Here is a 13,856-nt window from a genome sequence, read left to right on the forward strand (position 1 = left end):
TCGCCCACAGCCCGAGCTGCGCCACCCCAAGAACAAGACGTACCTTGCGCACCAGCAAGAGCTCCCCTCTGGAGTTGGAGCGGGGCTGGGCTGGAGTTGCTGATCTGGGATCCCCGTGCTTGCAGTGGGCCTGGGGGTCGGTGTCCCGATGAGGGGGCACAGCTCGGGCTGTGGGCGAACTGCCACTTGTCGCCGTAGCGGCCCATCGGGGAGCGGCTCCTGGTGGTCCCGATGTCTCCCGCTAGTTTGCAGTTTTCTTCTGGAGTTGGAACGGGGCTGGACTGCTGCTGGCTGTGGGTCTCTGGGATCTCCGTGCTTGCAGTGGGCCTGGGGGTCGGTGTCCCGCTGGTCCTGACGTCTCCGGTGACTGGCACTAGCTCCGACGTGAAGACAGTACAAAGCCCCCGCGCCGGTGCAATGGGCGGGGAGCTGGAGAGGGGAGGGAAGGGGGTCACACACATGGCCGGGAAGCAGAGGGGTGTAGGTGGGGTGAAACTGAAGGGAGCGACAATCTGCTGCTCCCTGCCCGCTGTTAAAAAGTTCCCACGCAAGACTCACGATACACTGTGTATCGTGAGTCTACCGTGGGAACTTTTTAACTGAGCGGGCAGACAGCAGCATATTGTCAATTATTAACCCTCACCGCAATATACCCTCACCTTCTCTTTTATGAATGGGGATTTAGTTCCCCTTTCTTCGAGGACCGACCGGAGGTTCCGCTGTCACCTCTGCGGGCCGCCCTCCGTGAACGTTTTCAAGGACCTTTTTTCAAGGACTGAAAAAATGTCGCTATTCGGAGGTTTTCGTTATTTGGATCTTCGGATAAAAGGTTGTGCACCTGTACTATAATATAAATATATAATATAAATATATATACACATGAATAAATAAAATGATAAAGTGCAAATAACAGATGATTGGTTATTAATAATCAAGGATTTGTCCGAGCCAGGTTTAATAGCCTGATGGCCGTGGGGTAGTAGCTATTCCTGAACCTGGTTGTTGCAGTCTTCAGGCTCCTGTACCTTCTACCTGAAGGTAGCGGGGAGATGCGTGTGTGGCCAGGATGGTGTGGGTCTTTGATGATACTTCCAGCCTTTTTGAGGCAGCGACTGCGATAAATCCCCTCGATGGAAGGAAGGTCAGAGCCGATGATGGGCTGGGCAGTGTTTACTACTTTTTGTAGTCTTTTCCTCTCCAGGGCGCTCAAGTTGCCGAACCAAGCCACGATGCAACCGGTCAGCATGCTCTCTACTGTGCACCTGTAGAAGTTAGAGAGAGTCCTCATTGACAAACCGACTCTCCGTAATCTTCTCAGGAAGTAGAGGTGCTGATGAGCTTTCTTGATAATTGCATTAGTGTTCTCGGACCAGGAAAGATCTTCAGAGATGTGCACGCCCAGGAATTTGAAGCTCTTGACCGTTTCAACCATCAACCCGTTGATATAAACGGGGCTGTGGGTCCCCATCCTACTCCTTCCAAAGTCCACAATCAGTTCCTTGGTTTTGCTGGTGTTGAGGGCCAGGTTATTGCGCTGGCACCATATGGACAGTTGCTCGATCTCTCTTCTGTACTCTGACTCATCCCCATCAGTGATACGCCCCACAACAGTGGTGTCATCGGCAAAGTTGATGATGGAATTCGCACTGTGACCAGCTACGCAGTCATGAGTATAGAGTGAGTACAGCAGGGGGCTGAGCACGCAGCCTTGAGGTGCTCCCGTGCTGATTGTTATCGAGGCTGACACATTTCCACCAATACGAACAGACTGTGGGCTGTGGATGAGGAAGTCGAGGATCCTGTTGCAGAGGGATGCGCAGAGACCCAGTTCTGCGAGTTTGGTAACCAGCTTGGAGGGAATGATTGTGTTAAATGCCGAGCTGTAATCGATGAATAAGAGCCTGACATATGAGTTTTTGTTGTCCAAGTGGTCCAGTGTGGAGTGGAGGGCCAGCGAGATCGCATCCACCGTTGATCTATTGTGGCGGTACGCGAACTGCAGTGGGTCCAGGTTTTTGTTGAGGTAGGAGTTGATTTGCTCCATGATCAGCCTCTCAAAGCACTTCATCACCACCGGCATTAGTACCTCTGGTCGATAGTCATTGAGGCACGGCACCTTGCTCTTCTTGGGCACTGGTATAATTGATGCCCTTTTAAAGCAGGTGGGGACCTCAGAAGTGAGAGGCTGAAAATGTCCGTAAAAACTCCAGCCAGTTGGTCCGCACAGGTTTTTAGAACACGACCGGGTATACCATCAGGACCAGGCACTTTTCGAGGGTTCACCCCTCTGAAGAATTTCCTGACGTCGGCCTCTGTGACTGAGACTGAAATGCCATCACAGCGAATGGGGGATCGGGAAGGCACATCAGTATTCTCCCTATCAAAGCGTGCATAAAACGCATTGAGCTCGTCAGGGAGTGATGTTTCGCCGACATTCGAGCTGCCTCCTGGTTTCGCCTTGTAGGAGGTGATTGCATTCAGGCCCCGCCACAGCTACCGAACATCTCTCTTATCCTCCAGTTTGGAGCAGAAGTCCCTTTTGGCCTTTTTGATGGCCTTACCAAGGTTGTATCTGGACTTCTTGTAGGCCACTGTATCATCGGACGTGAATGCCCAGTGTCTGGACTTCAGAAGAGTGCTGATCTCAAAGTTCATCCAAGGTTTCTGATTGGGAAACACTCGGAAGGTTTTTGTAGGGATGCAGTCCTCCACACATTTCTTTATGAAGTCTGTAACGACTGTGGCGTATTCGTTCAAGTCCGTTGCCGAGTCCTTGAACATTGCCCAGTCTACAGACTCCAAACAGTCCTGGAGTTGTTCCTCTGCCCCCCCCCGACCAGCTCTGTACTGTCCTCACTTCTGGGGGTGCGCTCTTCAATTGCTGCCTGTAGGCAGGAAGAAGCAGCACCGCGGTATGGTCGGATTTACCGAAGTGAGGGCGAGGGATAGAACGATAGGCATTCTTGATGGTGGTGTAGCAGTGGTCGAGGGTGTTAGGCCCTCTGGTGCAGCAGGAGACATGTTGGTGGAAGTTAGGGATTGATTTCTTGAGGTTTGCCTTATTGAAGTCCCCAGCAATGGTGGTAAATGCCTCGGGGTAAGGCGTCTGGTGTTTGTTGACCACGGCGTGCAGATCCTCCAGTGCCAGACGGACGTCTGCCTGGGGTGGGATGAAGACCGCGGTCAGGATGATGGAGGTGAATTCCCTTGGGAGGTAGAAGGGACGGCACTTCTCCGCCAGATGTTCCAGGTGCGGAGAGCAGGAGTTGGACAGGACTGCCACGTCTGAGCACCACGCAGAGTTGACCACGAGGCAGACGCCCCTGTCCTCTCCCTTTCCCAGATGCTAGGGTACGGTCCATACCGTGGATGGAGAACCCTTTAGGCTGGACTGCTGAGTCTGGGGAGCTGGGGGTGAGCCATGTCTCTGTGAAACAGAACACAGAGCGTTTGGCATTTAGTTCAGTTTATTGCATCCAGGTACTGTCAAGCACTGATTAGGTATAGGTTTCTTATTTTCTGATACAATGATGTCACTTCCCCAGGTTAGTTTAGCTTATAAAAGCCGTACAGCGTGGAAACAGGCCCTTCAGCCACACCGACTAACATGTCCAACTCATTTGCTTGGGCAGCCTGGTGGTATGAATATTGATTTCTCTAACTTCAGATAGCATCGGCATTCCCTCTCTCCCTATCCCTGTCCCACCCAAATCGCACTAGCTTCTAGTTTTCACCCAAGCAGCTAACAATGACCCGTTTCCTTTATCATCGTTACTTTTTTGCATATCTTTCATTCATTGTTCTTTATCTCTCTACATCATCGTCTATATCTCGTTTCCCGTATCCCTAACCAGTCCGAAGAAGGGTCTCGACCCGAAACGTCACCCATTCCTTCTCTCCAGAGATGCTGCCTGTCCCGCTGTTACTCCAGCTTTTTGTCAAGTGTTTGGTCCATATTCAGGCCTCTCACTTTTGCTCTGTTTCCTGCCGGGCAACCTAGGCAGCTTTTTAGGTTGTCCCACCCAAATTGAACGGCAGGTGTCCCGGGTGCTTGCCAAGCCGGGCAAAATGGTGCAGTTTTTAGGTTGCCCGGCGGGACTTTAGATGGTCATTGGCACCCAGGCAACCGTTAATTTCGAGCCCTGATATCTGTCTAAACCTATTCTATCCATATACCTATGTAAATGTTTCTTAAACGTTACGATAGTCCCTGTCACAACTACCTCCTCCAGAAGCTTGTTCCATACACCCTAACACCCTGGATTAAGTCCTATAGCGACCAGCAAGTGGCGACGAGGGCACGATTGTGAGATCTGGAAGCCCCTGGTCATGAGCTGGCACATTAGGCAGTGGGTGCTAGATTCAGTCGCTGGACTCAAGACACCAACCACCATGTGTGTGAAGATGAAGACCTCTCAGATTCCTATTAACTCTTTCCCCCTTCATAGAAACAAAGAAAAATAGGTGCAGGAGTGGGCAATTTGGCCCTTCGAGCCAGCACCTATTTTTCTTTGTTGATTTTCTTTTCTTTTCTTTTCTTTATTTTGTTCTTTGGTGCAGGAGGATGAGCGATGATCTTATAGAGGTGTATAAAATCATGAGAGGAATAGATCGGGTAGATACCCAGAATCTCTTGCCCAGAGTAGGTGAATCCAGAACCAGAGGACAAAGATTTAAGGTGTGAGCGTTTTATTTAGCTCTTAGGGCTAAAGGAATCAAGTGATATGGGGATAAAGCAGGACGGGGTACTGATTCTACATGATCAGCCATTGAGATGCCAACGTTCATACCGCTGGGGTGTAAACTGCCCAAGCTAAATTCCTCCAATTTGCGCTGGGCCTCACTCTGACAATGGAGGAGGCCCAGGACAGAAAGATCAGTGCGGGAATGTGAGGAGGAGGAGTTAAAGTGTTTAGCAACCGGGAGATCAGGTAGGTTTGGTCTGACTGAGCGGAGGTGTTCAGCGAAACGATTGCTGAGCCTGCGCTTGGTCTCACCGATATACAGGAGTCTACACCTGGGACAGCGGATACAGTAGATGAGGTTGGAGCAGGTGCAAGTGAACCTCTGCTTCACCTGAAAAGACTGTCGGTTTCCTTGGATGGGGTCGAGGGGGGAGGTAAAGGGACAGGTGTTGCATCTCCTGCGGTTGCAGGGGAAAGTACCTGGTGGTTTGGGGTGGGAAGGGAGGAGTTGACCCAGGAGTTACGGAGGGAACGGTCTAAGCGGAAAGGGGTGGAGATGTGAGGATGTGGCCAGTAGTGGGATCCCGTTGGAGGTGGCGAAAATGTCGGAGGATTATGTACTGTATGCGACGGCTGATGGGGTGGAAGGTGAGGACTAGGAGCTCTGTTCCTGTTACGACCTGGGGGAACGGGAGCATGGGCGGAGGTGCGGGATATCGAGGAGACCCTAGTGAGGGCCTCGTCTGTGATGGGAGAGGGGAACCCCCTTTCCCTATCGAATGAGGACATCTCCGATCTCCTCATCTAAGGCGCAGACGAGACGTAGACGGAAGAATTGTGAGCAGAGGATAATCTTGATACAGGAAGCAGGGTGGGAAGAGGTGTAGTCTAGATAGCTGTGGGAGTCAGTTGGTTTGTAATAGATGCCAATTGAGAGTCTGCCTCCTGTGCTGGGGATAGATAGATAGATTCTTGATTAGTACGTGTGTCAGAGGTTATGGGGACAAGGCAGGAGAATGGGGTTAGGAGGGAGATAGATCAGCCATGATTAAATGGTTGAGTAGACGATGGGCCATATCATGACCTTATGAGACGATGAATCACTGAAATGTCAGCGATGGTCCAAGTGAATTTGAATGCGGGATGGAAATTAGTAGTAAAATTTAATGGTCAGTGGGTTCTGCATGGGTAGAGGAGGTAGCACAGATGCAGTCGTCAATGTAGCGGAGATAGAGTTCGGATATAGGGCCACGGTATGTCTCGAACAGTGATTGATTGACGTTCCCTAGAGGCAGGCTTAGCTGGGGCCCATGCGAGTGCCCTTAGCTATGCCTTGGATTTAGAGGAAGTGGGAGGAGTCGAAGGAGAAGTTGGTGATGGTAAGGACCAGCTCCGCTAGGCGGAGGAGAGTGTTGGTACAGGGAAATTGGCTGGTTCTGCGGTTGAGGAAGAAACAGAGGGCTTTAAGGCCTTCCTGGTGGGGGGTGGAGGTGTAGAGTGATTGAACATCCATAGGAAAGATGAGGGAGTGGGGGGCTGGAAAACGGAAGTCATCGAAGAGACGAAGGGACGTGTGAGGTGTCTTGGACATAGGTAAGGAGGGATTAATAGACAATAGACAATAGGTGCAGGAGTAGGCCATTCGAGACAGCACGGCCATTCAATGTGATCATGGCTGATCATCCCCAATCAGTACCCCGTTCCTGCCTTCTCCACATATCCCCTGACTCCGCTATCTTTAAGAGCCCTATCTAGCTCTCTCTTGAAAATATCCAGAGAACCGGCCTCCACCGCCCTCTGAGGCAGAGAATTCCACACTCACAACTCTCTGAAAAAAAGTGGTTCCTCGTCTCCGTTCTAAATGGCTTACCCCTTATTCTTAAACTGTGGCCCCTGGTTCTGGACTCCCCCAACATCGGGAACATGTTTCCTGCCTCTAACGTGTTCAAACCCTTAATAATCTTATATGTTTCAATAAGATTGGACCGGGGGGGATAGGATGGAGTCGAGGTATGTGGAAATTAATTCAGTGGGACATGAACAAGCAGAAACAATGGGTCTGCAAGGGCATTCTGTTTGTGGAATTTGGGGAGAAGATAAAACCAGGCTTTGCGGGGCTGGGGAACGATAAGGTTGGAGGATTTGGAGGGCAGACTGCCGGAAGTGTTGAAAATATGTCAGGGGGCATCTTTGGAGAAAAGGAACAGGTGACATTTCGCATCAAAATGACCCGAAATGTCACCTGTTCCTTTTCTCTAAAGATCTCTCATTTTCTCTCAGTTCTTCAGACTGAGAGTCAGGGGAGGAGGGGATACTAGAGGTATGAAAAACGACAGAAAATATCAGAGCTGGCACCGATAAAGTAAATAAAGTACTTTTGAACTACGGATATTAACTATACCCAGCAAGACACGATGAGCCGAATGGACTATTCCTGTGCTGTATTGTTCTATGTACTTGCATGCGCGATAGAAGTGAAGCTGTCATTTGTTTTGGTCGATTGGGTGGATGTTCAATGGTTCCTTTATTGTCACGTGTTGCCATACATATTATCATGTGTTGCCATACATGTTACAATCCCTGGTTAAGCACATCATTCATAAAAAGCAGCCCACTGAATATATATGCAATAGTCACCATTTCACAGTCCCAACTGCAGCTGGCCATAACGTTGTCCCTCTCCATGCCCGGTCATCTTCAACCCCATCCTGCCCCCCGGGTCCCTCCTGCAGCCAATCTCGAAGGCACGGAATGTGACCCTCCCCCCCCCCCCCCCCCCCCGGATTTCCTCCACCTCCTCTCCGGTTCCCAGTCCTTGATGAGCAGCGGCCGGGCTCGGCAGCTTCCCTCTGCCGGGTATGAACGGGTGCAATAGTGGAACAACCATTCACACATCTTACCAAAAGAGACACAAAGTGCTGGGATAACTGAGCGGGTCAGACAACACCTCCGAAGAACGTGGATCGGTGACGTTTTGGGCTGGGACCCTTCTTCACACTCGTGGGGGTTGGAGGGAAGGAAGCTGGGTGCAGCGGGTATTCAATCTGTATTTTTCTTTTCTTAATCCCCCAGTTGCCAAGGCACCTCTGTCTATATGTGTTGCACCAAATGTTGGAAAAATGACAGATGACAGAGATGTACTACGGGACGTTTGGTTTGGGAGAATACCGACCTGCTTCACGCTGTCTCAGGATGAAATAACGGAGAGAGAGGTCGAACCTTACTATGTAAGTACGGGGAACAATGAGTGTTTATCACATCTTGATAGCACAGGGAAGTTGTGGCTGGCATGTGTTGTGTGATTTTTGAAGTATTTAATCTAGGTAGTGAATGTAATTTACTACTAGCTGCTGACTCGAAGGGCCGAATGGCCTACTCTTGCACCTGTTGTCTATTGTCTAATGTATAGATGTAGATGTGGCACACTTAAGCCTTGATTAGGCTGCCGAGGCAGCTTGAGGTATAAATGGAGTCAATAGAAGGGAGGTTGGTTTGTGTGATGGCCTGGGCTGCGTCCACAATTCACTGCAAATTGGATGGAGCTGTTCCCAAACCAAGCTGTGATGCATCCTGATAAAATGCTTTCTGTGGTGCATCGGTAGAAGTTGGTGAGAATTGTAGGGGACATGCTGGACTTCCTAACCTTCTGAGGCGTTGGTGTGCTTGCTTGGTCGTTGCTTCAATATGGGTAGTCCAGGGGAAGTTCTTGACGATGTTGACTCCGAGGAATCTGATGTTTTCATCCATCTCTACTTCGGTGCCGTCAATGCAAACTGGAGTATGTGAACCGCTTCACTTCCTGAAAGCCCATCACTATCTCCTTGCCGACATTGGGAGAGAGGTTGTCTCGACACCAAGACACAAGGTTCTGGACAGGGGGAGGTGCAACGAGACGTGGGTTTCCTTGTACATCGGTCACTGAAAGTAAACATGCAGGTACAGCAGGCAGTGAAGAAAGCGAATGCCATGTTGGCCTTTATAGTGAGAAGATTTGAGTATTGGAGCAAGGAGGTCCTACTGAAGTTGTACAGAGCCCCGGTGAGACCGCATCTGGAGTATTGTGTGCAGTTTTGATCTCCTAATTTGAGGAAGGACATTCTTGCTATTGAGGGCGTGCAGCATAGGTTCACCAGGCTAATTCATGGGATGGCGGGACTGACAAATGAGAAAGAATGGGTCGACTGGGCTTGTATTCACTGGAATTTAGGATGAGAGGATATCTTATAGAAGCATATGAAAATATTATGGGATTACACAGGCTAGATATAGGAAAAATATTCCTGATGTTGGGGGAATTCATAACCAAAAATCGCAGTGGAAGAATTATAGACAATAGACAATAAGTGCAGGAGTAGGCCATTCGGCCCTTCGAGCCAGCACCGCCATTCAATGTTATTATGGCTGATCATCCCCAATCAGTAGCCCGTTCCCGCCTTCTCCCCATATCCCGACTACGCTATTTTTAAGAGCCCTATCCAGCTCTCTCTTGAACGTATCCAGAGAACCTGCCTCCACTGCACTCTGAGGCAGAGAATTCCACAGACTCACAACTCTCTGTGGGAAAAAAAGTGTTTCCTCGTCTCCGATCTAAATGACTTAAACCCCTGTCTCACAGTGCGAGTCCACCCACGAGTGATCCCTGAGTTTAAGACAAGTCAAACTCGTGGTAATCACGTAGAATTAACGTAGCGGGAACGTCGGAACTCGTAACGCTAACGGCAGGTACTCGGAAAACTTGTTAACTCGATGAAAGAATTTCACGTCAAATTTACTCTTGAAGTAAAAATTTTTAACTTTTAAACTCGTTGTAAGAACGTAAATAGCCCGTGAGTTTACCGTAGTGACTCGTGAGTCTACCGTGGGCACTCTTTAACTCACCGGATAGGCAGGATCTCTGTAGAGAAGGAATGGGTGAGGGGATGACGTTTCCAAAATTCTGCTGCGTCTTTGTGTTACTCCAGCACTGTGTGTTCACTTTTTGTCAACCAACATCTGCCCTTTCTTGTGTATGACATTATTTGTATCCGTGGCAATTGATTGTCGCTCCCTTCGGTTTCCCAGGGGGTCGGGACGGGGGGGGGGGAGGGGGGAGATGCTACCTAGTGACGATCTCATTGATCCAACGAGTAATGCTCTCTTTAAAGATTAATTTCTAAATAACCTGCCAATTTCTCTTCATTCGCTGTTATATCCGAGAACTGCTCCAGATGAACTCCTGGATTTGATTTTTTTTCCTCCCGGGGGTAAAAGAAAAAATAAATGCACTTAAAGCACCAGGGGTGGGGTAGAGGCGTACGACCAACGAATGGGGCGATATTACCCAGAATTAGTAAAATAAAACAAAAATTGGAGTACTGAATAATGGCACAGATTTGAGCGGTGCAGGAAGGAACTGCATATGCTGGTTTAAACCGAAGATAGGCTCAAAAAGCTTGGATAGCTCAGCGGGACAGGCAGCATCTCTGGAGAAAAGGAATGGGCGAGATTTTGGGTCGAGACCCTTCTTCAGACTGCAGTCTGCAGTCGTCTAGTCCATTTCTCCTTAAACAGAGCGTAACTCGTTGGATAAATGAGATCGTCATTAAGCAGCATCTCCCTTGTAAACCTTGTAAAGCTACGCTGTACTCCCTCAATAGCAAGAATGTCCTTCCTCATATTAGGGGACCAAAACTGAACACAATACTCCAGGTGTGGTCTCACTAGGGCCCTGTACAACTGCAGAAGGACCTCTTTGCTCCTATATTCGATTCCTCTTGTTAAAAAGGCCAACATGCCATTCGCTTTCTTCACTACCTGCTGTACCTGCAGGTACTTACTTTCAAGGACCCCCAGATCCCGTTGTACTTCCCCTTTTCCCAACTTGACGAATACATTCACTGGATGTATTCAAGATAATAATAATAATAATAATAATAATAATAATAATATATTTTATTGTCATTGCACATAAGCGCAACGAGATTTGGTATGCAGCTTCCATCCGATGTCATAACATAAATAATTAATAACATTTAGATTTAGATACCCCGAGAACATGGTTTGTAAAAAGAACATTACAACAGTAAAATAGTCAAAACAAAGAGAGAGTTAGAACATAGAAACATAGAAAAATCGGTGCATGAGTAGGCCATTTGGCCCTTCGAGCCTGCAATATTCAATATGATAATGTCTAAATCTAACTCTCTCGAAAACATTCTGCGAATTGGCCGTCACTGCCTTCTGTGGCAGAGAATTCCACAGATTCACAACTCTCTGGTTGAAGAAGTTTTCCCTCATCGCAGTCCTAAATTGCCTACCCCTTATTCTTAAATAGATGTATCTCTTAGGGCTAACAGAGACAATGGATATGGGGAAAAAGGGGTACTGATTCTGGATGATCGGCTATGACCATATTGAATGCTGGCTCGTAGGGCCGAATGGCCTCCTCCTACACCTATTTTCTATGATTCCATCTATCTCTGCCTTAAAAATATCTACTGACTTGGCCTCCCCAGCCTTCTGTGGCAAATAATTCCACAGATTCACCACCCTCTGACTAAAGATATTTCTCCTCGTCTTCCTAAAAGAACATCCTTTTAATTCTGAGGCTATGCCCCCTGGCCCTAGACTCTCTCTCTAGTGGAAACATCCTCTCCACATCCACTGTATCCAGGCCTTTCACTATTCTGTATGATTCAATTAGGTCCCCCCTCATTCTTCTAAACTCCAGCGAGTACAGGCCCAGTGCCGACAAACACTCATCATATGTTAACCTACTCGTTCCTGGGACCATTCTTGTAAACCTCCTCTGGACCCTCTCCAGAGCCAGCACATCCTTCCTCAGATATGTTGCCCACAGTTGCTCACAATATTTCCAAATGTGGCCTGACCAGCGCCTTAGAACCTTGGCATTACATCCCTGTTTTTATACACAAGCCCTCTTGAAATAAATGCTAGCTTTAAGTTTGCTTGAAATATATGCGAGCATTGAGTATTTAGATATGTCCAACACTAGAGGGCGTAGCTATAAAGCGAGAGGGGGAAAGTTTTTTATACTGACAATGGATGGGATCTGGAACTCATTGGTATTATTTTGGTGGTGGAGGCAGATACGATAGTGGTGTTTAAGAGGCTTTTAGATAGGCACATGGAAGTTCAAGGAATAGAGGGATTCCTTCCGACACATCCTTCCCATTACAGCCATTTGTGTTACAGAAGTTCACATGTACAGTATTCACAAATCACTACTACTCAAAACATTTGAGATATGGAATAAAATTCACCCTCACAAATTGTGTGGTGGGAAAAGAAGTAAAATTTACTCTTGTTTTCTCCTTGCATGCCCAGTTGATGTGTTTGTGCGTTATGAAAAACCGTGATATGGTCCTTTTTCTAAGAGCCTCGCTCCCCAGTAACGAGGGAGGTGTTAGCCTTTTCGATGAGAATTGAGGACTAATTTTTTATTTAGAAGGTAGTGCCTGAGTACATTTGTGATTAGTTTAGTTTATAGAGGCACAGTGTGGAAACAGGCCCTTCGACCCACCGAGTCTATGCCGATCATAGATCACCTGTACACTAGTGTTTAAGAAAGAACTGCAGATGCTGGAAAAATCGAAGGTTGACAAAAATGCTGGAGAAACTCAGCGGGTGAGGCAGCATCTATGGAGCGAAAGAATAGGTGATGTTTCGGGTCGAGACCCTTGAAGAAAGGTCTCGAGCCGAAACGTCACCTATTCCTTCGCTCCATAAATGCTGCCTCACCCGCTGAGTTTCTCCAGCATTTTTGTCTACCTGTACACTAGTTCTATGTTATCCCAGTTTCCCATCCTATACACTGGGGCAGATTACGGAAGCCAATCAATCTACTATCTTGCGCGCCCTTGGAATGTGGGAGGGAACCTGAGCATCCGGAGAAAGCCCACGCAGTTACAGGGAGAATGTACAAACTCCATACAGACAGCACTCTCTAGATATTTTTTATATTAAAAGCTCTGTCCCACGGTGCGAGTTCATTCCAAGAGCTCTCTCAAGTTTAAAAAAAATCAAACTCGTGGTAAGCATGGAGCATGAACGCAGCGGGTACATCGGAGCTCGGGGACGTCTCTTAGCACTAACGGCAGGGACTCGGGAAGACTAGCTAACGGCGGGTAAACACGGGAAGACTCGTGAAGATTTTTCAACATGATGAAAAGTGTCCACGAGAGCCCCGAGTACCGACGAGTGGCCATTACCGTAAATCTCCGAGTTCGAATCAGGGCAAACTCGGGAGAACTCGTGGAATGAATTTGTATCGTGGGACGGGTTTTAGGGATGAAAGTGATGTTGATGTGAATGATCAGCAATGATATTATTTATCTTAATTTAGAGATACGGCATGGAAACATGCCCTTCGGCCCGCTGAGTCCATGCTAACCATTGGTCACCCATTCACACTAGTTCCATGTTATCCCACTTTTCAGCCAGTCCCTACACAATAGGGGAAATTTATACAGAGGCCAGTTAAACTTCAAACCCGCACGTCTTTTGGAGTGGCCACTGGGAGAATGTACAGACAGCACCCGGGGCCAGATCGAACCCGAGTCCCTGGCGGTGTGAGGCAGCAACTCTACCGTTGCACCACCATGCCAACCCACAAACCTAAGGTGTTGCTCCCTCTAGTGTTGGGGTACAGTTGCTGCAGTTTGTATCACTTACAAATTGCACTGCTAGTTCTTAGAACATGGAATCCAGAAGAGTACAGCACAGGAACAGACCCTTCTGCCCACAATGTCCTTGCCAACCACCATGTCATAGAAACATAGAAACATAGAAACATAGAAAATGGGTGCAGGAGCAGGCCATTCGGCCCTTCGAGCCTGCACCGCCATTCAATATGATCATGGCTGATCATCCAACTCAGTATCCCGTACCTGCCTTCTCTCCATACCCTCTGATCCCCTTAGCCACAAGGGCCACATCTAACTCCCTCTTAAATATAGCCAATGAACTGGCCTCAACTACCCTCTGCGGCAGAGAGTTCCAGAGATTCACCACTCTCTGTGTGAAAAAAGTTCTTCTCATCTCAGTTTTAAAGGATTTCCCCCTTATCCTTAAGCTGTGTGACCCCTTGTCCTGGACTTCTCGAACATCGGGAGCAATCTTCCTGCATCTAGCCTGTCCAACCCCTTAAGAATTTTGTAAGTTTCTATAAGA

General features: G+C 48.2%; 1 protein-coding gene across 3 annotated transcripts in view; it reads left to right on the forward strand.

Annotated features, from left to right (window-relative positions):
- The window catches only part of atg5 (ATG5 autophagy related 5 homolog (S. cerevisiae)), a 161,502-nt gene that overhangs the window by 6,055 nt on the left and 141,591 nt on the right, over positions 1–13,856 (forward strand). For 2 of the 3 annotated variants that reach the window (XM_055635006.1, XM_055635005.1), the window contains exon 2: positions 7,758–7,912. In XM_055635006.1, the coding sequence (XP_055490981.1) occupies positions 7,805–7,912 (108 nt within the window). In that variant the 5' untranslated portion in view covers positions 7,758–7,804. Of the gene's footprint in view, positions 1–7,757; positions 7,913–13,856 lie in introns of those variants that run through there. The other variant, XM_055635007.1, reaches the window with a different exon arrangement.

This window comes from Leucoraja erinacea, chromosome 5 (assembly GCF_028641065.1).
Source record: "Leucoraja erinacea ecotype New England chromosome 5, Leri_hhj_1, whole genome shotgun sequence".
NCBI classification, from domain to species: Eukaryota; Metazoa; Chordata; class Chondrichthyes; order Rajiformes; family Rajidae; genus Leucoraja; species Leucoraja erinaceus.